General features: G+C 35.4%; 1 protein-coding gene across 3 annotated transcripts in view; it reads right to left on the bottom strand.

Moving 5' to 3' along the window:
- Positions 1-24,083, bottom strand: part of LOC149786326 (androglobin-like) — a 303,462-nt gene that overhangs the window by 263,659 nt on the left and 15,720 nt on the right. The window contains exons 1-2 of one of the 3 annotated variants that reach the window (XM_089976732.1): positions 10,220-10,340; positions 3,986-4,221 (exon numbers count right to left, since the gene is read on the bottom strand). The exons of 1 other annotated variant lie outside the window; for it this stretch is intronic. In XM_089976732.1, the coding sequence (XP_089832858.1) occupies positions 3,986-4,188 (203 nt within the window). In that variant the 5' untranslated portion in view covers positions 4,189-4,221; positions 10,220-10,340. Of the gene's footprint in view, positions 1-3,985; positions 4,337-10,219; positions 10,341-24,083 lie in introns of those variants that run through there. One more of the 3 variants, XM_089976733.1, reaches the window with a different exon arrangement.

Genomic DNA, 24,083 nt, shown 5'->3' with positions numbered 1-24,083 from the left:
ATAATGGTCTCGGCTGGATTATAATAATATTTGGGCAGGATTATAATAATGGTCTGGGCAGAAATAAATGGATATAGAGCATACGTAGCACCCTATGCTAAATCGGGGTTCGGTTTATTTGGGATAATCAAAATATTCCCAAAACATCCTGGTTAGATACAATCTTTTGATGAAAAGCGTCATGTTCAGTTTATACAGACATTTGAATCATCGATTGCTAATGAAAAGCGTCATGATCAGTTTATACAGACATGTGAATCATCGATTGCTAGATCAGTTTATGTAGACATGTGAATCGTCGAATGCTAGATCAGTTTATACAGACATGTGAATCGTCGATTGCTGACTAGACAAAGGCTGAGACATATATAATTTTTAAAACGGAATTAAAATTAAAACATTATTTATCAAAAGAATATCACAAATATATAGGGCAAATATAATATATATAATTTCGAATATGTGATAGAGATGGGAAGAAGGGAGAACATTTGCGAAGAAAATTAAAGATTGTGCAAACCTCGCACAAAACTGCGGGGATGATGAATTTCATCGGCTCCTTGAACACAGCTATTTCAGAGAATAAATAAAGCAACTCTTACTCAAACACTTCTGTACCACATCATATGTACCAAGCTTTAAAAAAAATCGCTGACTTCTGAGAAATGTGGCGTTTTTGCAAAGTAATTTTTTTTACTACAGATTAATTTGTTTTCCATTTATTGTAATTTATATCCCGTATTTCCAATCATATCAACGTCCATGCAATTAATTCTGTACTTGATGTTATTCCACTGGACTATTAATTGTGATATTGCTGTCAATCTGTGAAAAATTTCAGTTCTGGTAAAAACCATTATATCATCCATGGATGATGTACACGATGAGAATAACTAATATTTTACGTTATTTTCTGCGTACTGCAACATGAGTGAAACAAACCATTTGCCATTGTCATTGTCTAACCGTACCTGGAAACGCCTCTCGAACGTGCTAATGACATAGAGCGTGGCTTTGTGCTAATAGTCTTTTGATGTATCCCAATACTCTAATACTCTAATCCCAATACTCTAATCCCAAATGTCCTTGTCAGAATTCATTATAATTCCAAATTAAAGTTTTAGTCCAAGAATATTATTGAGTACTTTATAATTCTAGTGAATACTAATCTGAATAAATAAATAAATCGAACTAAATTTAAAAAGACAAAATTCAGCAATAAGAATGATTCTGCTTCATAGGTTAAGACAATAATAAATAATTTTTCAAATAAACAACATTATATAAAAATTAAAACGCAATCATAAAGCCAGGATGTATGTCAGTATCATCAATAAAACATTCAAAGTCAACAATAAGTTTAAGAATTTCCTATTAAAAATTTTAGTCCTGCACTCATATTCAGATGAACATGTTTACCGTTAATAAAGATCTGAATGTTTAATCCACAATGATAGAGAAATGCTATCGATGTATTATGCTGTTTGCAAAATAAATTTATATATGCTTATTTCGTAATATATAATTGTCTGTCATTGACAGTGATTCATGAGGAGAAATTTTGCATTATCTTGGTAAAATTAATTATATAGTAGAAGAAGCAAATATTTGTAATATATAATGAATTCAATATATTTTGTGATTTTGGGATATATTTTATCTGATGTTGAGCTATTTATACTTACCTATGAGAGCAATGTTTATCGTACAGTTTATTGATTAGGACGGGCATTGTGGATCGAAGAACTCTGGTCATTAACGTATAAAGAACACATGAATTATATAAGAAACAGGGATGTTTGATCATCCGATAACTGATCATAACCTGTTGATCACCACTACTATTGATTGCCATAATCTTTTGATCATTGCGTCGTTTGTTCATAGCGCCATTTGATCGTCAAAAAGTTGAAGCGATCGAAAACTACACTGATATATCGTAATTTCGGAATCTGCGACTTTCCCATTCAACCAAAGGAACCTGCAATTAAGACCTTTAGATGACGTAGTGATGTTAGCTGCTCTAACTTGTCTTTATTGATCTGTTGGTCGTAGTTCTGCAGACTTTGTTAACCATTTTACCAACATAATTTCTCCGTGCGTAGCTAAATCATCTAATATATATTTTATTTCTGTTATACTGTAATATGAATTATGACAAAAAATGTGTGCATAAGAGAAAATACTTGAGATACAACTTTTTTTCTTTCATGACTACTGACTAATATAACCCAATGGCACTGTTGGCGGTCTACAGTTTTTTTCGTATTTTGCACATCGTTTTTAAAGAAAGATAATTTCTCCTGTCTTCCTCACTGGATATCTAAAAAGAACCTCTATATCTTAGGCATTGTTCAAAGAACTTTTAATTTCATTTATTTTGGTGTATTTTTGATGTAAGTAACATGGGTTATAGAATATAAAGTTTGTTCTTACTTAAAATGTTCTCCTTTTCAAAAACTGCTTGCTCCAAAGAAATGTCAGCCACAGAACATGAATGTAACAAAAACGTATACCAACATTCTCTCCATTGTGCATGTTTCAAATGTAAACATCTTCACCCTACACCCAACAATCTCTCAGAAAGTTCGTAATATCTGTAGAGCCACCCCGACCCCCGCTAAAAATACACAACGTCTAGAAGTTTTAATCTACAATAATTTTTGTTCTTTTTGAAAAGATCGATAATTGACTAAAAGCAACAAATGTACTGTCATTTGACGAAAAGGTTGGAACACCACAGAACCAAACGCCATAGCCCACGGTTATTCACGTTTGATCTATATTTGTACTCAAAAGCCCAAGGTTATTCACGTATGATCTATATTCGTACGCCAAAGCCAACGGCTATTCATGCTAGATCTATAACCTTATGCCAAAACCCACGGCTATTCACGTTTGATCTACATCGGTACGCAAAAGAACACTGCTATTCACGTTTGATCTACTTCGGTACGCAAAAGAATACTGCTATTCACGTTTGATCTACTTCGGTACGCAAAATAATACGGCTATTCAAGTTTAAACTACATCGGTACGCAAAAGAACACGGCTATCCACGTTTGATCTACATCGGTTCGCAAAAGAACACGGTTATTCCCGTTTGATCTACGTCAGTACGCAAATAAACACGGCTATTCACGTTTGATGTATACCTGTACACAAAAACCTAATGCTATTCACTCTTGATATATACATGTACGCAAAAGCTCCTCCCCAGTGATCCATACTCGCACGCCAAAGCCCAGGGCTATTCACGTTTGATCTATACCTGTACACAAAAACCCACGGCTATTCACTCTTGGTATATACATGTACGCAAAAGCCCCTCCCCAGTGATCCATACACGCCAAAGCCCAGGGCTATTCACGTTTGATCTATATATATCGAGAATTATAACAATCGGAACTCAGTTGCAGGTACTGCACATCGTGCTCAGTTGCTACATTTGGTCCGTTAGGGCATCGCTAGTCCAGAAATTTTTGATCAAGCTGATTCAACATACCTTTCCTTTTAGTGACACTCTCAATAATCGTTGCAACGTTCATTAAATTTCATCAGATGATTTTCTTGTTATTTTCTTCACACACAGAGGCAGAAAATCGTTAAAGTTTTGCACTTTGGAAAGAAACATTACGAATAAAGATAAACTTTGCATTTTTTTCATGAGTCTGAGAGCGATACAACTTTCATCACGAGGTATGTGTAATATAACATGTTCACCCTAAAACTCTACGCTTTAAGAGAGAGAGAGAGAATCTATATTAATTTTTCATTTACTCTTGTTACATGTATATGAGTTGGACTTCTAAGTCAATAAAGTTTTGCTTTTTTTATTGGCACTTGCAACACAGTGTTGGCTTTATCATACCGACGATATAAGAACTAATTGCATTTCCCAGACATATCGGTGCAGAGAGCGCTCTACCAATGGAGCTAATGCCCTCCCTCTTTTCAGGCCAAACACATACATTAAAATACTTACGTCCACGAGGAAAGGCCCGTTTGTGCTTTCCCAAGTTTTTTTGATGCATTGAAAAATTTCTTTGTTCCTTCTCCAGCTTCCTCTGGTGGTGCCAGTATATGTGGGAGGCCTGAAGAACCATCATTTTGACTTGACGGTTCAGATGACTTGGTCTGACCTAACTTTCGTCCGCCTGTCACCGTTTTTAAAGCCTGCCACGCCATTTTGGGAATCTTTCTTGCGGACAAAAACGACCACTAGAAATTGGCAAAGACATTTGAACTTTGATCCAAAACGTATGTGGAGTGAAGTAATAATAATCAAGACAGTTTCTGAACCAAAGACCCTATTTTACACAGGACAAATACAAACTTTCACGATTCCTATCCCCCAGAACCTCCCTCCCCCAGTCCTTTACCCTGAATAATGTGTCAAGGTGACTACGATATCTAAGTCTCTACTTGGAATAATATGGAACTTTATTGTGAAAATCATCGTCGTCGTTTAAAATAGGGTCTTTGGTCCAGAAACACGCCTTTATCATTACTACTGCGAAATCAATAAGATTATCCTAAAATATTAAACACTTATTTTTATTTACCCGGTAGAAGCTAATCTAAACGTTTAGCCCTCCAAAATCGTATTCTTCATATTTTGTAGCTCTGTAATGTCCAAGTGCTAATGTATTGATTCCATTTGAGCAGTATATTTTGTCATCAAAATTACAAAGTCCTGATTTTATAATTACATCCGTTTCAATTATATGACTATTTGATCTAATCGTCATCATTTTAACGTGGATGGCAGCACCACCTTATGCTGCTTTGTAATCACCAAATCCGAGTACTTTATTTACATTTTTCTTGATTCCCTTAGCACGCTTTTTAAACTTTTTCATCAGCAAGTTTAAGACAAGACATTAAGACCAGCTAACTCTGTTATCGGAACAATGTTTGTTTCGTCTTTAAACTTTTCTATTATTTTCTTGTTGTGACCACATTTAAATCCACTTGTCTTAGGATAATCCTATAACTAAAACAGCTCCTTGTTGTCGTAAATATTTTGTTAAATGTCATCAGCTTCTATTTCGTAAATCAACGAATCTGTATCGGTAAATAAGTTTTACATTGGTCCATTTGACTTTGACGAAGTCGTAATGGAACCATCTACATCAACCACTTTGATAACGCTAGTACTGCAGCACCGACATAAACATGTTTTATTAAACTTTAGATTTGTCTTTCTCTTGTGGCCAGCTAAGTTTTCATTAAAAACACTTTAATATCTACGAAATCGTCTGATGCAACTAATTATTGCAGCGTTCTACGTTACTGACTATCTCAATACTGACACTTTTTAGTACATTTTCCATAGTTTTTCCAAACACGTTGTTATTCATCAGCTTGAAGAAGTCCTTGTCAAAATTACTTGTTGCTGCTGCTCTTCCTTCGGTGTTTGAGTCTATGTAATCTTTCATCCAAGGAGATTGATTAAACTTTAAAACCCAAAAAGCTTTTCGCAAGACTAATCCGCGATCTAATTTTTAAAAAGAATCACATATCTCTGCTTTTCAAGTAAATGTGGAACCAGTTTATTAACAACTCCTCCATATTGCTGTATATTCTGCTGCTCTTTTGATAACAAACTATAATCTATCATCATCGACTCTGGACAAAACGGGTAATCGTGTTGCAGATCATGTGATTCCATGGGATAGTCCAGGTCAACTTCCACAAAATAACTAACATCAGAATGTAAGCATTCCGCTGGTATAACTTCATCTGTTTCGCTTAGAAATTGCTCAGCACTTATCCACTTGAAACCACCATACGGTATCGGTTCAGACATGTCACAGTCATCGCGACTGTTTGGATCTAGACAGATGATTATGACGATGAAAGATCTTTGTTTTAATTTTTCAAGTATTTGTTGTTAGCCGTAGTATATTTTAAACGCTAATTCTACATTGAATTCCTTTCACACTAAAACAGAACATGTCAGGCTCTGTTAATAATTATAGTTATATTTTGCTGTACTTTAGCAGATCATCCCAAGACAGACCTGGAGCAGAATAGTTCCAAGCAGGATCAAGTCCATAGTTGATAAGCTGACATTTCTAAAGTTTTCAAACACATCAGCTAGCAATAGCACGTCAGGCACCAAATATAAATCATGATAATCACCGAAGGTCTTACAACCAAATACAAATTGAGATAATTACCAAAGGTCTTACAACCAAATATAAATCGTGATAATCACCAAAAGTCTTGCAACCAAATTCGCTCCACATTGTTTTAGCATAATCATACTATTCTGTAATATTTTCTAGATTTAGCGCAGAGTAAAATTTATCTTTGTTAAGCAAACCTACTCCAATCGTCAAGATATTCGTATGGAAAGATTCCTTTTCTTGTTAGCAAATTTGACTTTTATCAGAAATGATCTGTCAGATTGTCAAACTTACTACAACCTTTTACAAGTTCATCTAGCGATGCTGCCATAAACTGCAAGCCGTCGATCAATCTTAATCGCCCAATAATAAGACATATATTTTCCCGTATTATTCGGAATACATTTGATACTGCCGTTGAGCTTTAGATGTTTTCGAATTTCTTTGTTACCAAATGTTTATACAATAATATGAGCATCGTCTCCTCGGAAATTATGGAAAACAACAGGTACAAATTCTGGTGCATTGTAGTGTGGAGAACAACAGGAACAAATTCTGGTGCTTTGTAGTGTGGAGAACAACAGGTACAAATTCTGGTGCTTTGTAGTTTGGAGAACAACAGGTACAAATTCTGGTGCTTTGTAGTTTGGAGAACAACAGGTACAAATTCTGGTGCTTTGTAGTTTGGAGAACAACAGGTACAAATTCTGGTGCTTTGTAGTGTGGAGAACAACAGGAACAAATTCTGGTGCTCTGTAGTGTGGAGAACAACAGGTACAAATTCTGGTGCATTGTAGTGTGGAGAACAACAGGTACAAATTCTGGTGCATTGTAGTGTGGAGAATAACAGGTACAAATTCTGGTGCTTTGTAGTTTGGAGAACAATAGGTACAAATTCTGGTGCTTTGTAGTTTGGAAAACAACAGGTACAAATTTTGGTGCTTTGTAGTGCAAATTGCATTTGCCATGTGCTGCTCCACCACATTTTGCTGTTATATGGCAATGATCTCGAACTCTGTCCTGTCCAAGCTGTCCTTTGAACATTTGACATGTTTTTTTGCCGATTCAAATTCTAACTCTTGCTCTGTTGTTAGCGGTATCGTTCTAGCATTTTTATCCAACAGATGCGTGATACGATCTACTTCATCAATTATGTTCCTTAAAACCAAACAGCAGGATCTTTGCCTCGATAAATTTTGATAGGTTTTAATAAACTGTTATCAACATCAACTTTATATGCTGCTCCACAAAGAACATGTTCTTGTATTTTTCTTGTTGATGACATATTAGTGTTATTTTCAGCTCCTGGTACTTGTCGTAAAATACAATCAAAATCTGCATAAATCACGACAAGTATTCTCATTTTATGGTTAAAATTTACAAACTGTAATATCTTTTTATCTTCGCTTGGCATACTAATCCGTCGCACATTTTTACAGCACTATTTATGTTTGTCTAAAATTTCTTTAGTGCTACAAACATGGAAACACCTATAGCCGAAGAACGGTTTTAGTTTTCTGTTGCTGTGATGTTTACCCAACATTCCGCTAATGTTGTTTATCCAAAGATATTGAGGATTGCCTGTTGCAGATGTTCCTTATCTGAAAAAAGCAGGAGGTACAATGACAGGTGCGATCGACATGGTCGCCAATAAGATAACTTTTACGTATGTACGTGTTGCTGCATCTGATCTTGTAAAAAATCAACAACAGTACGTTGATAATGTTGCAGCAAGTGGTGGTGGTGTGACACGGGCTAAAAACAGCGTGGTCATATTCCACATCTCGTAGACGCCACAGATAATCGTTGGGGTTTTAATGCATCTGCGTCAACACAATATCCAGGAAATAATCCTAATTATGCATTTGCGTTTAACAGCGCGATATCTGAAGGGTTAGACTGGACCACAAACAAAGAAACATCTAACTTTTGGATCAAAATACAATGTCCAGAAACAGTATCAATATGGAAATTTCAATTACGAGGTCGGCTAAATGTTAATGACGGACGGATTTACAAATGGAGATGAGAAGGATCAACGGACGATACAACTTGGAGATTAGAGGGATCAACGGACGATACAACTTGGAGATTAGAGGGATCAACGGACGATATAACTTGGACTACACTGTATGCTTCAACAGGCGTTTACGTATCGTCATGTCAACAATATACACTTGATCCTGCAGTAACTACAAACGAGTATTAGTATTTTATACTTTTTGTTGTAAATGAAGAGACTTCTTATCTGGGTTGGACTATTTTCGAATTTATACAGTTGACGACCTAATGTAAATCTTTAAGTTTCAGGTTTGAAGATTTAATGTAATCGTTAGTTTCAGATTTGACGATTTAGTGTAATCTTATAAATGAAAATGTCAACAAATCCACCATCGATCAGATTTGTGAAAGAGTTTTATAATTTTGTAATTAATCCTAAAACGGATATCAAACTAGCTGATGTTGATAAGCTTGACCCAGAAATGGCTGAAGAAGCAAGAGCGATAAATATAACTGCTCGGATAAAAAAACAGAAACATTAGATTCACCCTGTTTAATCGAGAACAATGATGACTTTGTTAAAATTGCATGGATGAAAGGCCCTCAGCTAAAAGACGCAATCAGAGACTTTTATATAATTAGTAAATACTGTCCTCACAGCTATTGTGGGGAACAACGATTAAGGGTCGAAAAGTTGCGTCAAATACGTTGCTTAAGGTTAACAAAGATGTGTGATGTGTGTGATTTTGATTTTTAACGTAGCTTTAACAATTTCTCAGTCATATCGCTACGATGTCTGCAATGTGGCAGTTTATAGTGATGACTAGCACTGGGGCATCATGCCGCAGACATGTAGCATGATGTCCCACCCAGTCACATTATCCTGACACCAGGCCGACCAGTCCTAACACTAACCTCTTAATGCTGAGCGCCAAGCGAGGCAGCTGCTAGTACCATTTTTGTAAGTCTTTGGTATGACTCGGCCGGGGATCGAACCACGACCTCGCGCATCCAAGGCGGACGCTCTAACCACTAGGCCGCCGGAGCGGTCTGGTTAACAAAGAAAATTTACTAATAATTAACAGATCTAGTCTTCGTAAAACAAAATCGCTTGATAAACTAGCTGAAACAAGAAAGGTAAACTAACAAGAAATCACAAATTAAGAGATGTATTTGCTTAACGTCGTATATTTCATGAATTAGGTATGGATTATCCTGATAAAAAGACGTTGTTGGAATTAGCAGATAATACGGATAATGCTAACCTGTTAGCGATTGCTGATGTTTTGCTCGTAGATTAATTAAAAATGACAAAAATAAATATTCTGTGTTTCAGATTGATTTTACACTTAATGCAGTATCAGAAATAGAATCTCAACTAGAGGCGTACTCCGACACAGAAAAAGATTTGTTTTATCAAACATTGGATGAATTAACACATATTCATCCTATAGTTCAAGACATACCACTTCATGAAATTAGTATATTGGTCGATAGATGTAGAAAGATTAGTTTAAAAAAGATACGATAAGGAGGTTGAAAAAATATTAACTGAACCAAAATACAAAAATATAAAACAGCTGATCGCTAGGCATGTAAACCTGTCAATCAACGATGTTAATATAAACAAAATCTTATGGTTTATCACAATTTGGCACAGCATATACAATTCTTAGTCAGTATCTGGTACTTAAAAATTCTAGTGTAGCTGATCTTAGTAAAGTAATTGGTTATATCGATGAAACTGAAAGTGAGTATGCCGATGAGGTAAACGAGATTAGAGAAATAACTGCACGTTTTAAGCCTCTATGTTTAAATATATACCCTTTCATTTTTCTAGATAAAATATATGAGGATACATCTTCCGAGGTATATTACAAGTATAGAGATTTTCATGTTGATCCAAAAAATAATGATTTTCGTGAACTGTTAGATGAGGTTGTTGGTGTAAACAACATTTACTATATGATGTTAAAATAATAACGCGATAAGTAATAGACGCTCTTGACAATAAAGAAAAAGACGATCTTTTGTAGCATTTTAAGTATTATCATAAGAAAATTTGGTACGTAAAAACAGCTTACCTATATTACGGTAAAAATTTAAGAATAATATGTTATATACATCTTATTCTGAAAAGTCCAGGTACTGTCTCAAGCGGAGCAGCATTAATTCCGTTTTTGTTGATACCATCTGGCGTCGTTGTTACGCAAACAGTCGCAGGTAAAATGTTTGAACCTCGTTTTGAAACAAAGAAAAGCGCTTGTAAAACCGCAACTTACACTTTAATACAATAAACTGCTTGATCAAATACGATCTGGACGACCTGATCAGAGAGTTTTGTGTGATGACAGTATGATAACGGTTATTTGGCCGATGCGCATTAGCAAGTACGAAAAACAATACATGAAAAAATATCAAGTTGATTGTGTTGTAAGTATCGCTTGACAAACAAGTATGAACTGTATTACAGTTCGAGATTTGATCTAAAAATATGTATAACACGTGACTCACTAACAATAACCGAGAACAAGAACAGCAAAACAAAGCATATAATTATTAACAATAAACCTCTTACTGTTCATTTACCTGTGAAGTATCCGATGTCTGATTCAAAGGAGGATTTGACAAGCTAAAAATTTCTCTTGTGCGAACAAATGATAGTCAACATTTCAAACTGCAGGACTATCTAAAATATATTATCTGGAAAGTTCAGTAATTTCCATGACCCAAGCAAAATACACAAAATTAGCTATAGACCTCGACCGATCAAAAGTGTACTCCATTGATAGCAAGTACTTGCGTCACAAGATTAAGATGAAAGACGTGCTCGAGTGTAACAGAAAAATAAAGGGAAAAATCAAATTGTATTTGCATCAACATGATGAAGCAGTATCTGTTGATACATTGACTATAGGAAAGGAAGTTTAAAGTTTTGGTCTGACATTTTGTCTAACATTTTATCTAACATTTTAGTCTTACATTTTATCATAAATCGCAGCATTAAGGTAAAAGGCGTGTTTCTGGACCAACGACCCTATTTTTCACGACGACGAGGATTTTCACAATAAAATTTCATTATCCTAAGCACTGACTTCGAGTTCGTAGTCGCCTCGACACAGTTTTCGGGGTAAAGGGAGGAATGGGGGGATGGGGGATGGGGAATCATGAAAGTTTGTATTTGTCCTGTGAAAAATAGGGTCTTTGATTCAAAAACCGTTTTTATCATTGCTACTAGTGAAACGTCTTATTGTTATAAACTCCTCATACATTTTAGAATCTTTGACATCTGAAAGCGCTTTTTGCCCGTTTTTAAATATTTACTTAATCCAGTTACATTGCCTCACTGTTTCGAATGTTTAGTTGAGACAAAATTAGATTAAATATATTGAACTGACGCTCAATTTTCCCCACATTACAAAAGTCTAGCAGTTTCGCTATAAATTCTTAATGAAACGTAAACTGAAGTTACTGTACTCAATCAAACACTGTAAAGCATCGGTAAAAATTTCTTTAATAACAACTTGAGTTCTCATGCGAGTACCATTTTCTTCAGACAGTCTTCCATTTTGATGAGTTCTTTTTCTAGCTGAATTACGAACGCTGGTCATTAACAGTTTGTTTTAGTAACCAACATAAGAAGTAGAACACCTCAGCGGCAAATGTTACAACACGCGAATAATAATTCAGATGAAAACAAATTCACACCATGGCTGTCAACCTTGATGGCAAGAACATTTATGTAAAAAAACAACAACGAGGGACTGGGCTTCATTAATGACATTCATTTATGAATAGAACTAAATGTGCTCTTGAAGATGATTGGCCCGCCCACTTCAAAGCGAAGTGCAATACAGCAAGAACAGGTAATGAGTAGGAGAGAGCATAGTGTCGGTGAAAAAAGAACATTGTCCCTCTCAGTTCCATGAATCTTGATGTGGATGGAATAATAAAAAAATTTGTTGGGGGTGTGCATAGGAGAGGACTAGGTATTAATTCAGTGGTAACGGTTCTGCGATTGTACAGTTGAAAGACTGGTCACATTATCTGTATACAAAAGACCACTAATTGACACTAAGGGTGTCTGTGGACGACATTTTTCTCGTGAAATTGCCATAACGAGAAGAACATTGCTCACAATCGTTATTTTCAGGCTGAGAAATTACACCACATCTGAAGCGAGAGTGAAGAAAACAGATAGCGGACATTCCGAATGTGATGCACCATGCTTGTTGTTCTTTGATTGACTATAGGCTTAAAAGGGGCCTGAACGCAAACATCCAACAATTTTTGAGAACGTGATTTTGGATGAAAGTCCCAGAATAGGTCACCTCAAAAAGGCTAAAGACTTTCAGGGCATGGTCAGTGGTCTATAACAAGTTGGCATTATAGGTCTTATGTCACTTGTTTAGGCTCGAATAAACAGTAACACAAGAAAGAGTGAAAACAACAAGCTTTTACAAATACAATAATTTATTTCCCTGGAAAAATTCTGTACAAATGAAAAATATGAACTTACGGTTTTATAGAATCAAATTCATAAATAATCCAAGAATACTCCAAGAGCAAAATTTTAGTAGTCCTAATAACAAAATATTCTACCGATTTCACGTTCGAATCCCGACGAAGAATCCAAGATGGAAGACGATGACGTATGCTGCAATCTGTAGTGTTGAAGTCTACAGTTCCTTGTAGAAATAAAACTTATAACTCCGGTTTCTGATAGCTGAATAAATTTTTATTTTAAAAAATCTGTTCTTGTTTCACAATATTACATGAGCACACGTATTTTCCAGAAAAAAAACCCCAAAATTAATCCTTTTGAATCCAAGTAATTTGAAATAACTCCAAACCAAGTGATTTGAAATAACTCCAAGCAGCACAATATACTACTAACAGTTTAACAGCCCAGCTTCTACTGAGATTAATTCTCCAAAACATGGGTTATATGGGCTTTCTAAAACGTAAACAAGGGTCACGTGATCATCTTCCGGCAGTTTATAGAAGAAGCACTTGTTACAGATCACTTGTTTAAGAAATAAAAAATAAAAAATTGTTTATATCTTGAAGAGAAAGTCCGATCATTACCTTGGAAACAACAAATCATTTTAAAATAAAATAGAACTTGTTTACGATGGTTGCTACAAATTTTGAAACAAGGTCAGGATTTAGATCAACACTTGGTGTTTATAAACTAACAGTCAAGGTCAAACTATTTTCTAAAAAAGTATCATCTCTAGTGAATAAATTTACATTGCAATATCATGTAATGAAGGGAAAAAAATACAACTGACAAACAATTAAATTGAAATAAATATATATTAAATCAGATATAATTAAATCAAATATACTTAACATAGGGAGTTCAATAAGTGCGATGTTTGTGAAATGAAGACTAGATCTGTTTGAAAACACGTACATTGGGTTTATAAAGGAAATGACAAATTCATTGTATATATTTGTTTGATGTAGTCGCTCACAATTTTGACCATACTTCATATGGACTCTTATTGATTGCAGTATTCATACATAGTTTTTTTCAACCAAAGCAATAAAACAGAGGTAAGTGTATCAAACAAAACAAAGGAACTTGAATTGCCGAATTTCGTTGCTTACTGAATGAAGCTTTGAAACATGGCGTGATAGTCTTCGTTTTCCTACAATATGTGTCATAATTTTGCCGAATATTGAAAATAATGTTTGTGTCAAACTTATTATCAAAACTACGTTAAGTACAATGGACCTCTCGCCATAAAGAAATTCACTTTTGGTACCCCCCCCCCCACCGAAAAAACCCAAATATAACTCTATGGTCATTTGTAATAACGAAGAGTGTGTTGTTGGTGGCCAATGATTTTCGAAGGCACACCATGAATTTTGGTAAGTCTGCACATTTCTACTATATTAATGAAATTACCTAACAATCTGATTTAAGACGGGCTGGACTCGGACAGCGGGCAGTATATTGGCCACACCTTGTATCGACCATAAAAAGTTCACTAGTTCTGTGTGTGTGTGTGTGTCTCTGTCTCTCTCTGTCTCTCTCTCTGTCTCTGTCTGTCTGTCTGTCTCTCTCTCTCTCAACAGACCCCAACTATATAGTCTGTTTTAATTTTGACAATAATTCTATTCATATATTGGTAAGGGATTAGCCAGTTAAAAGAGCTTGTTTCCAACCTATTGTCCATTTGAGAAGTTCCTAAACTGTTTTGGGAAGAAAACTGTTTTAATTCTCAAGCTAATTTTCATCGTTTCTTGTATTCTACCTATGACCGAAATCAACCATTACAGGTGTGTACTTTTCAATTATCAAGCTTTTTTTTATCGTTTCTTCTGTCCTACATATAGCTACAATCCAATTATTCTGAGAAAAATCCTAAGCACAATAATGTAAATTCCAAGTTTCTGGAGAAATTTAGTTAATCCGGGCAAACACCCAGTATAATTAGTGGAGTTGGTGGTGGGGCTTTACAACATATGAAAAAATAACGATAAAATGAAAATATATAACATATTAAAAATCCGGAAGTCAAATTAACAATTTTTATAGAGATGTCATTTATATAAAAATAAATTGCTGCGATAGTCGTCATTGAATAATTTTATTGCAACAATATGCATCACCTGTTACCCAATCCTGGAATTTTGTGTCAAAATATAAATAAATACTTGAATAAATGAAAAACCTAGATTAATGGCTCCAACCATTTCAACTTAATCTTGCACCAGAGTATTGTTTACGGTCAGCTAAAAAAATGTTAGCACAAATGCAAACTATTTTATTTTGCATTTCGCAAGCGAAGTGAATCGAATATCATAATCATAATTAAATTGCTTAACTGTCACAAGTCAAGACAAAAAAATGCCATAAGCAAATTCGAAATAACGTTTACTTTGGCGAACTTTTCATTTGGTTTGAAAACTCGTACTGGTGTTTCAACCCTCCCGATGCCCCCCCCCCCCCTTTCTGGCTGTCATTCTGGGCGGACCGCCCCCCCCCCCTCGCACTCCTCTTAGTACGCCACTGGTCACAAGACAAGGCAGAACCGTTAACTCTGTCACAAACCAAGGCAAATAGCGTTGTTTAACTCTGTCACAAGCCAAGACAAACAACGTTGTTTAACTCTGTCACAAGCAAAGTCAATTAGCACTGTGTAACTCTATCGCAAGCCAAAGCAAATAACGTTGCTTATCTCTGTCACAAGCAAAGTCAAATATCATTGTGTAACTGTGTCACAAGCCAAGGCCAATAACGTTGTTTAACTGTCACAAACCAAGGCAAATAATGTTGTTTAACTCTGTCTCAAGCCAAGACAAATAACGTTGTTTAACTCTGTCACAAGCCAAGGCAAATAACATTGTGTTACTTTGTCACAAGCCAAGACAAATAACGTTGTTTAGCTCTGTCACAAACCAAGGCAAATAGCGTTGTTTAACTCTTTCACAAGCCAAGACAAATAACGTTGTTTAACTGTCACAAATCAAGACAAATAACGTTGTTTAACTCTGTCACAGGCAATGTCAAGTAGCATTGTGTAACTCTGTCACAAGCCAAGTCAAATAACGTTGTTTAACTGTCACAAGCCGAGACAAATAACGTTGTTTAACTCTGTCACAGGCAATGTCAAGTAGCATTGTGTAACTCTGTCACAAGCCAAGACAAATAACGTTATCTCGGTCACAAGCCAAGACAAATAACGTTGTTTAACTGTCACAAGCCGAGACAAATAACGTTGTTTAACTGTGACAAGCCGAGACAAATAACGTTATCTCGGTCGCAAGCCAAGACAAATAACGTTGTTTATTATATACTTAAGTGTGATATAGGAAATATGTGCCTTTGCCAAGGACACACAGAGCTAGCCGACCCTGGTTGGCCTAAGCGGGTATTCGATAGTCCTTGGACTACTAGTCTCATGAGTCTCACACACAACCAAATGTCCTACGTGGCTTCAGGTTCACAGGTAAACAAACGAAAATTTTCCGGATTCATGATTTTGAAATATGTGTGAAACGTTCATATAATTTGAGATATTTTCTATTTAAAAGGGTGACCTTGCTAGGGACTAAGTAGGGTCCAGAAGCATAGTTTCTGACAAGGGATGTGTGAGTGTCAGGAAAGAGGGAGGGGGGACCGGGGACTTAAAAATAATTTGGCAATCGACAGGAATAAAAAAATATTATGTTCCTAAAGTGAAAAAGTTCCATGAGATTTTTTGGCATATACGAAAAGACTTTCCACACAAAATAATCATTGGAGTGAAACAAAATTTCTGGTTTTGTTGGGCAACGCCCGTATGTTTTAAAACGAGTTTTGCCTACTGGTTTTGGGTGGGCTAATCCCAGTTTAAGGTCTTTTACCTAGTACTATTCGTTAGTTTTATTTTATCAATGAGATTAAAATTACTTGGATATGGACACAAATAAAAGGCAGATAAATATAAAGACCGACAATGATAGTTTTAATTCGCACCTGATATATACCTTTCAATCAAGTAGATCGATGGAAGGTGACATATTTCACCATGAAAAAGATTATATCACGCGTAGAAACAGGCTTGGTAAAAGTATCGTATTTCATGTGCTCAATCGAAGTATACAGTGTAAGTATACAATGGGTCTATTCAGCCTGTGTTAAGTGACTGACATCGTATGCACTTATTAAGTAGACAACTTCATTAAACGAGTAACTTGTGGGGGAAAATTATGATTTGGCCCCGTGCTAAACGCATTGGTGATACATGTTATGTCTATTTTGTTACTTTGAAATTTTAAACTATATTATTCAACTCTATTCCTAATCAAAATGTACGTGAAAAAATACAGGAGATAACATTATGTACAGCAGCGAAAGAGATACATGCTGTTTGTGTAAGGTAACAGGAATACAAATGTGAGATTATTTAGAAAATAATCTTTTACAATTGTGCTATACTGAAAAGGGTTATTTTGTCTTCGGTACTGGACATGTATTTTAAGAGAAGAAGATCAATGTATCTCAGGGTAGAAGTATATGTCTTTCTTTCTAATAAAATATAAACGGATCAAGATAACTAAAGCATCGTAACCAAGGTATCAAGGGCGGGTCACGACCACTCCCTCCCACACCTTTTTAAAAAAATAAGTAACATATGATTACACTACCGGTCGCTTAGTTAATCTTTACAAATATTCCTACTTCCCAAAGGTAAGCAGGGGCATTCAGGACACAGATTACTGTTTTTCCAGGTTTGAGTTTCTATCTTATTTTAGACCTGGGTACCTAATTATTACATCGATTCATCGCTCGGCAGGAACTTATTTTTTTCTTCAAGTGGGGTATGTAAAGGGAAGCAACTCTAGGTTACATGTGCTTGAGTTTTTACAGAGGCATTTTATAAGCATTCTTTAAATCTAAACACAATAGGTGGCAAGAATAAAAATAATTTTAAAAAATCGATGAATTTCCACACAGAGCGCTTGCGTCGTTTTTCATTGATCCTTTTACATAAATTGACTGTTACCAATCTATTGTAGATGTCCCTTGTTCTATGAAAAATGATATCATTCTCTAAGAAGATACACGTACTCGGAAGCGAGTTAGATAGGAGAATTTATTATGATCACAATATTATATTACTGTATGTGTTGATGAACAGAAAAAAAATCCCTATAGCCACAAGCATTAAATACCAGTCTGTATTTTGTTTTTCGTATATTATTCCGATACTGGAAAACTTCACTTACAACCGCATGGCGGCTTTCAAATCATCTCCCACTCGTCAAATCATCGACAACGAAATTCAGCGAAAAATCACTTGGAGCTAAATCAGAACTTTATGAAGGAAGTCGTAAAGTTTGAATGCTGTGCTCCTTCAGGAAGTCTATCCCGACGGCAGAATTTCGCGCCGGTGTGTTATCATGGAGTTGTAACTAGTGTCTTATTTTCGAAAATCACTTTAATTGTATTTAAGTCCATCCAGCAGAAGTCAATGCAAGTGTATGCTGTTTGGTTAAAAAACTTTAAATATCAAAACAATGACACAAATTGAGATTTTAAATTCAAGATGTGTGACATTATTGGTGAAAACTGTAAATGAAAGCAACGTACATTAAAAAATAAACTTCTTCTTATGAACTTTTCTGTTGGATCGTCTGCCATATTAGATCATCTACTTCCGTTTTCAGACTCGATTTTTTTGTGTGCCATATGAGAACATTGCATCCTTATTTGGAAATGTAAACAGATCATAAGTAAATATGTCATGCATTGAATAGAGTATCCACTCATGGTATAGCAGGCCTTACTTCGAGAAATGAATTATCTCGAGGATGTCGTGGTATCGGTCATGACAGACAAATTACGGTTACAGTAAACATACTAATATATTTTACCTTATATATAGGCTTAACAACTTGATCGCAAACCAAACTTTCTTAAAAACACAATAAACTCTACTTATTTAGTAGATATGTACTCAAGTCATCTTTTTGTCTTGGAAAATAGTTTTATTTGCTCCATTGCGAAGTATAGAATCACTTGCTAACCTCCACCATGTAAAAGTTAAGACATAAGCTAATACTGATTATGCCGATAAAGTCTGCAATAATACAAATGTTTAACGAAGGAAGTTACTAAAATGAAGACATTATTGTTTTGGTTCTCGTTGTTGATGGTGGTAATTATGATGACAACGACGACGAGGAAGCAGATGATAAATGTAATAACAATGAGAAAAAAAGAAGAAAACCAAACCGACTAAGTATGAAAACGATATTTTTTACTCAGGTACCTTACAGGACCACCTTCAGAGCTTAGTCCGTGTACTTTGTAGGAGCTGCTGGATTTTGAGACCGAGCTGGTATTCTTGCCTCACATTTTGTATAATGAGAACACACACACACACACACACACACACACACAAACAGAGTTCAAGTTATGCTGCTTCCCTCTGGCTTCAAAATGGCTTTCCTTGATATAGAATGCAATATTGATTATTCTGACGTATTCTCACAAAAAGAACATTAAATACCAAGCAGGGAACTGGCCACTCGTCCGTATTCTCACAAAAAGGACATTCAGATATCAAGAGCAGGACACTGGTCATTCTTACTTATTAAAATAACCAGGAATAAAAGCAACGAAAACAAATTCCAATGCATGCATTGTGAAGAAAACGAAAACAGCTATCCTTTGTGTCACAAGTAAACAAAAACTGTGATCTTGAGTACCACATATATAATTAAACACTTCTTATTCACGTCCTATTACGCATTTCTCCCAGTCAAAAAATAATTTATTTCTCCCTACGGCGATCGCAAATAAATCGTTCACACACGGTTATGTTCCCTTCCATAACCAGTTTTAGAGGGTGAAATTCTTTTCAAACACCTGAACGTTTCTTGTACTTGATGTTATTCCACTGGACTATTAATTGTGATATTGCTGTCAATCTGTGAAAAATTTCAGTTCTGGTAAAAACCATTATATCATCCATGGATGATGTACACGATGAGAATAACTAATATTTTACGTTATATTCTGCGTACTGCAACATGAGTGAAACAAACCATTTGCCATTGTCATTGTCTAACCGTACCTGGAAACGCCTATCGAACGTGCTAATGACATAGAGCGTGGCTTTGTGCTAATAATCTTTTGATGTATCCCAATACTCTAATACTCTAATCCCAATACTCTAATCCCAAATGTCCTTGTCAGAATTCATTATAATTCCAAATTAAAGTTTTAGTCCAAGAATATTATTGAGTACTTTATAATTCTAGTGAATACTAATCTGAATAAATAAATAAATCGAACTAAATTTAAAAAGACAAAATTCAGCAATAAGAATGATTCTGCTTCATAGGTTAAGACAATAATAAATAATTTTTCAAATAAACAACATTATATAAAAATTAAAACGCAATCATAAAGCCAGGATGTATGTCAGTATCATCAATAAAACATTCAAAGTCAACAATAAGTTTAAGAATTTCCTATTAAAAATTTTAGTCCTGCACTCATATTCAGATGAACATGTTTACCGTTAATAAAGATCTGAATGTTTAATCCACAATGATAGAGAAATACTATCGATGTATTATGCTGTTTGCAAAATAAATTTATATATGCTTATTTCGTAATACATAATTGTCTGTCATTGACAGTGATTCATGCGGAGAAATTTTGCATTATCTTGGTAAAATTAATTATATAGTAGAAGAAGCAAATATTTGTAATATATAATGAATTCAATATATTTTGTGATTTTGGGATATATTTTATCTGATGTTGAGCTATTTACACTTACCTATGAGAGCAATGTTTATCGTACAGTTTATTGATTAGGACGGGCATTGTGGATCGAAGAACTCTGGTCATTAACGTATAAAGAACACATGAATTATATAAGAAACAGGGATGTTTGATCATCCGATAACTGATCATAACCTGTTGATCACCACTACTATTGATTGCCATAATCTTTTGATCATTGCGTCGTTTGTTCATAGCGCCATTTGATCGTCAAAAAGTTGAAGCGATCGAAAACTACACTGATATATCGTAATTTCGAAATCTGCGACTTTCCCATTCAACCAAAGGAACCTGCAATTAAGACCTTTAGATGACGTAGTGATGTTAGCTGCTCTAACTTGTCTTTATTGATCTGTTGGTCGTAGTTCTGCAGACTTTGTTAACCATTTTACCAACATAATTTCTCCGTGCGTAGCTAAATCATCTAATATATATTTTATTTCTGTTATACTGTAATATGAATTATGACAAAAAATGTGTGCATAAGAGAAAATACTTGAGATACAACTTTTTTTCCTTCATGACTACTGACTAATATAACCCAATGGCATTGTTGGCGGTCTACAGTTTTTTTCGTATTTTGCACATCGTTTTTAAAGAAAGATAATTTCTCCTGTCTTCCTCACTGGATATCTAAAAAGAACCTCTATATCTTAGGCATTGTTCAAAGAACTTTTAATTTCATTTATTTTGGTGTATTTTTGATGTAAGTAACATGGGTTATAGAATATAAAGTTTGTTCTTACTTAAAATGTTCTCCTTTTCAAAAACTGCTTGCTCCAAAGAAATGTCAGCCACAGAACATGAATGTAACAAAAACGTATACCAACATTCTCTCCATTGTGCATGTTTCAAATGTAAACATCTTCACCCTACACCCGACAATCTCTCAGAAAGTTCGTAATATCTGTAGAGCCACCCCGACCCCCGCTAAAAATACACAACGTCTAGAAGTTTTAATCTACAATAATTTTTGTTCTTTTTGAAAAGATCGATAATTGACTAAAAGCAACAAATGTACTGTCATTTGACGAAAAGGTTGGAACACCACAGAACCGAACGCCATAGCCCACGGTTATTCACGTTTGATCAATACATGTACTCAAAAGCCCAAGGTTATTCACGTATGATCTATATTCGTACGCCAAAGCCAACGGCTATTCATGCTAGATCTATAACCTTATGCCAAAACCCACGGCTATTCACGTTTGATCTACATCGGTACGCAAAAGAACACTGCTATTCACGTTTGATCTACTTCGGTACGCAAAAGAATACGGCTATTCACGTTTGATCTACTTCGGTACGCAAAATAATACGGCTATTCAAGTTTAAACTACATCGGTACGCAAAAGAACACGGCTATTCACGTTTGATCTACATCGGTTCGCAAAAGAACACGGCTATTCCCGTTTGATCTACGTCAGTACGCAAATAAACACGGCTATTCACGTTTGATGTATACCTGTACACAAAAACCTAATGCTATTCACTCTTGATATATACATGTACGCAAAAGCTCCTCCCCAGTGATCCATACTCGCACGCCAAAGCCCAGGGCTATTCACGTTTGATCTATACCTGTACACAAAAACCCACGGCTATTCACTCTTGGTATATACATGTACGCAAAAGCCCCTCCCCAGTGATCCATACACGCCAAAGCCCAGGGCTATTCACGTTTGATCTATATATATCGAGAATTATAACAATCGGAACTCAGTTGCAGGTACTGCACATCGTGCTCAGTTGCTACATTTGGTCCGTTAGGGCATCGCTAGTCCAGAAATTTTTGATCAAGCTGATTCAACATACCTTTCCTTTTAGTGACACTCTCAATAATCGTTGCAACGTTCATTAAATTTCATCAGATGATTTTCTTGTTATTTTCTTCACACACAGAGGCAGAAAATCGTTAAAGTTTTGCACTTTGGAAAGAAACATTACGAATAAAGATAAACTTTGCATTTTTTTTCATGAGTCTGAGAGCGATACAACTTTCATCTCGAGGTATGTGTAACATAACATGTTCACCCTAAAACTCTACGCTTTAAGAGAGAGAGAGAATCTATATTAATTTTTCATTTACTCTTGTTACATGTATATGAGTTGGACTTCTAAGTCAATAAAGTTTTGCTTTTTTTATTGGCACTTGCAACACAGTGTTGGCTTTATCATACCGACGATATAAGAACTAATTGCATTTCCCAGACATATCGGTGCAGAGAGCGCTCTACCAATGGAGCTAATGCCCTCCCTCTTTTCAGGCCAAACACATACATTAAAATACTTACGTCCACGAGGAAAGGCCCGTTTGTGCTTTCCCAAGTTTTTTTGATGCATTGAAAAATTTCTTTGTTCCTTCTCCAGCTTCCTCTGGTGGTGCCAGTATATGTGGGAGGCCTGAAGAACCATCATTTTGACTTGACGGTTCAGATGACTTGGTCTGACCTAACTTTCGTCCGCCTGTCACCGTTTTTAAAGCCTGCCACGCCATTTTGGGAATCTTTCTTGCGGACAAAAACGACCACTAGAAATTGGCAAAGACATTTGAACTTTGATCCAAAACGTATGTGGAGTGAAGTAATAATAATCAAGACAGTTTCTGAACCAAAGACCCTATTTTACACAGGACAAATACAAACTTTCACGATTCCTATCCCCCAGAACCTCCCTCCCCCAGTCCTTTACCCTGAATAATGTGTCAAGGTGACTACGATCTCTAAGTCTCTACTTGGAATAATATGGAACTTTATTGTGAAAATCATCGTCGTCGTTTAAAATAGGGTCTTTGGTCCAGAAACACGCCTTTATCATTACTACTGGGAAATCAATAAGATTATCCTAAAATATTAAACACTTATTTTTATTTACCCGGTAGAAGCCAATCTAAACGTTTAGCCCTCCAAAATCGTATTCTTCATATTTTGTAGCTCTGTAATGTCCAAGTGCTAATGTATTGATTCCATTTGAGCAGTATATTTTGTCATCAAAATTACAAAGTCCTGATTTTATAATTACATCCGTTTCAATTATATGACTATTTGATCTAATCGTCATCATTTTAACGTGGATGGCAGCACCACCTTATGCTGCTTTGTAATCACCAAATCCGAGTACTTTATTTACATTTTTCTTGATTCCCTTAGCACGCTTTTTAAACTTTTTCATCAGCAAGTTTAAGACAAGACATTAAGACCAGCTAACTCTGTTATCGGAACAATGTTTGTTTCGTCTTTAAACTTTTCTATTATTTTCTTGTTGTGACCACATTTAAATCCACTTGTCTTAGGATAATCCTATAACTAAAACAGCTCCTTGTTGTCGTAAATATTTTGTTAAATGTCATCAGCTTCTATTTCGTAAATCAACGAATCTGTATCGGTAAATAAGTTTTACATTGGTCCATTTGACTTTGACGAAGTCGTAATGGAACCATCTACATCAACCACTTTGATAACGCTAGTACTGCAGCACCGACATAAACATGTTTTATTAAACTTTAGATTTGTCTTTCTCTTGTGGCCAGCTAAGTTTTCATTAAAAACACTTTAATATCTACGAAATCGTCTGATGCAACTAATTATTGCAGCGTTCTACGTTACTGACTATCTCAATACTGACACTTTTTAGTACATTTTCCATAGTTT

The sequence above is a fragment of the Sinohyriopsis cumingii genome, chromosome 12, assembly GCF_028554795.1.
Source record: "Sinohyriopsis cumingii isolate HCF-2022 chromosome 12, ASM2855479v2, whole genome shotgun sequence".
Lineage (NCBI taxonomy): Eukaryota > Metazoa > Mollusca > Bivalvia > Unionida > Unionidae > Sinohyriopsis > Sinohyriopsis cumingii.
The sequence above is the reverse complement of the archived record's forward strand: the minus strand, read 5'-3'. Positions and strand labels throughout refer to the sequence as shown.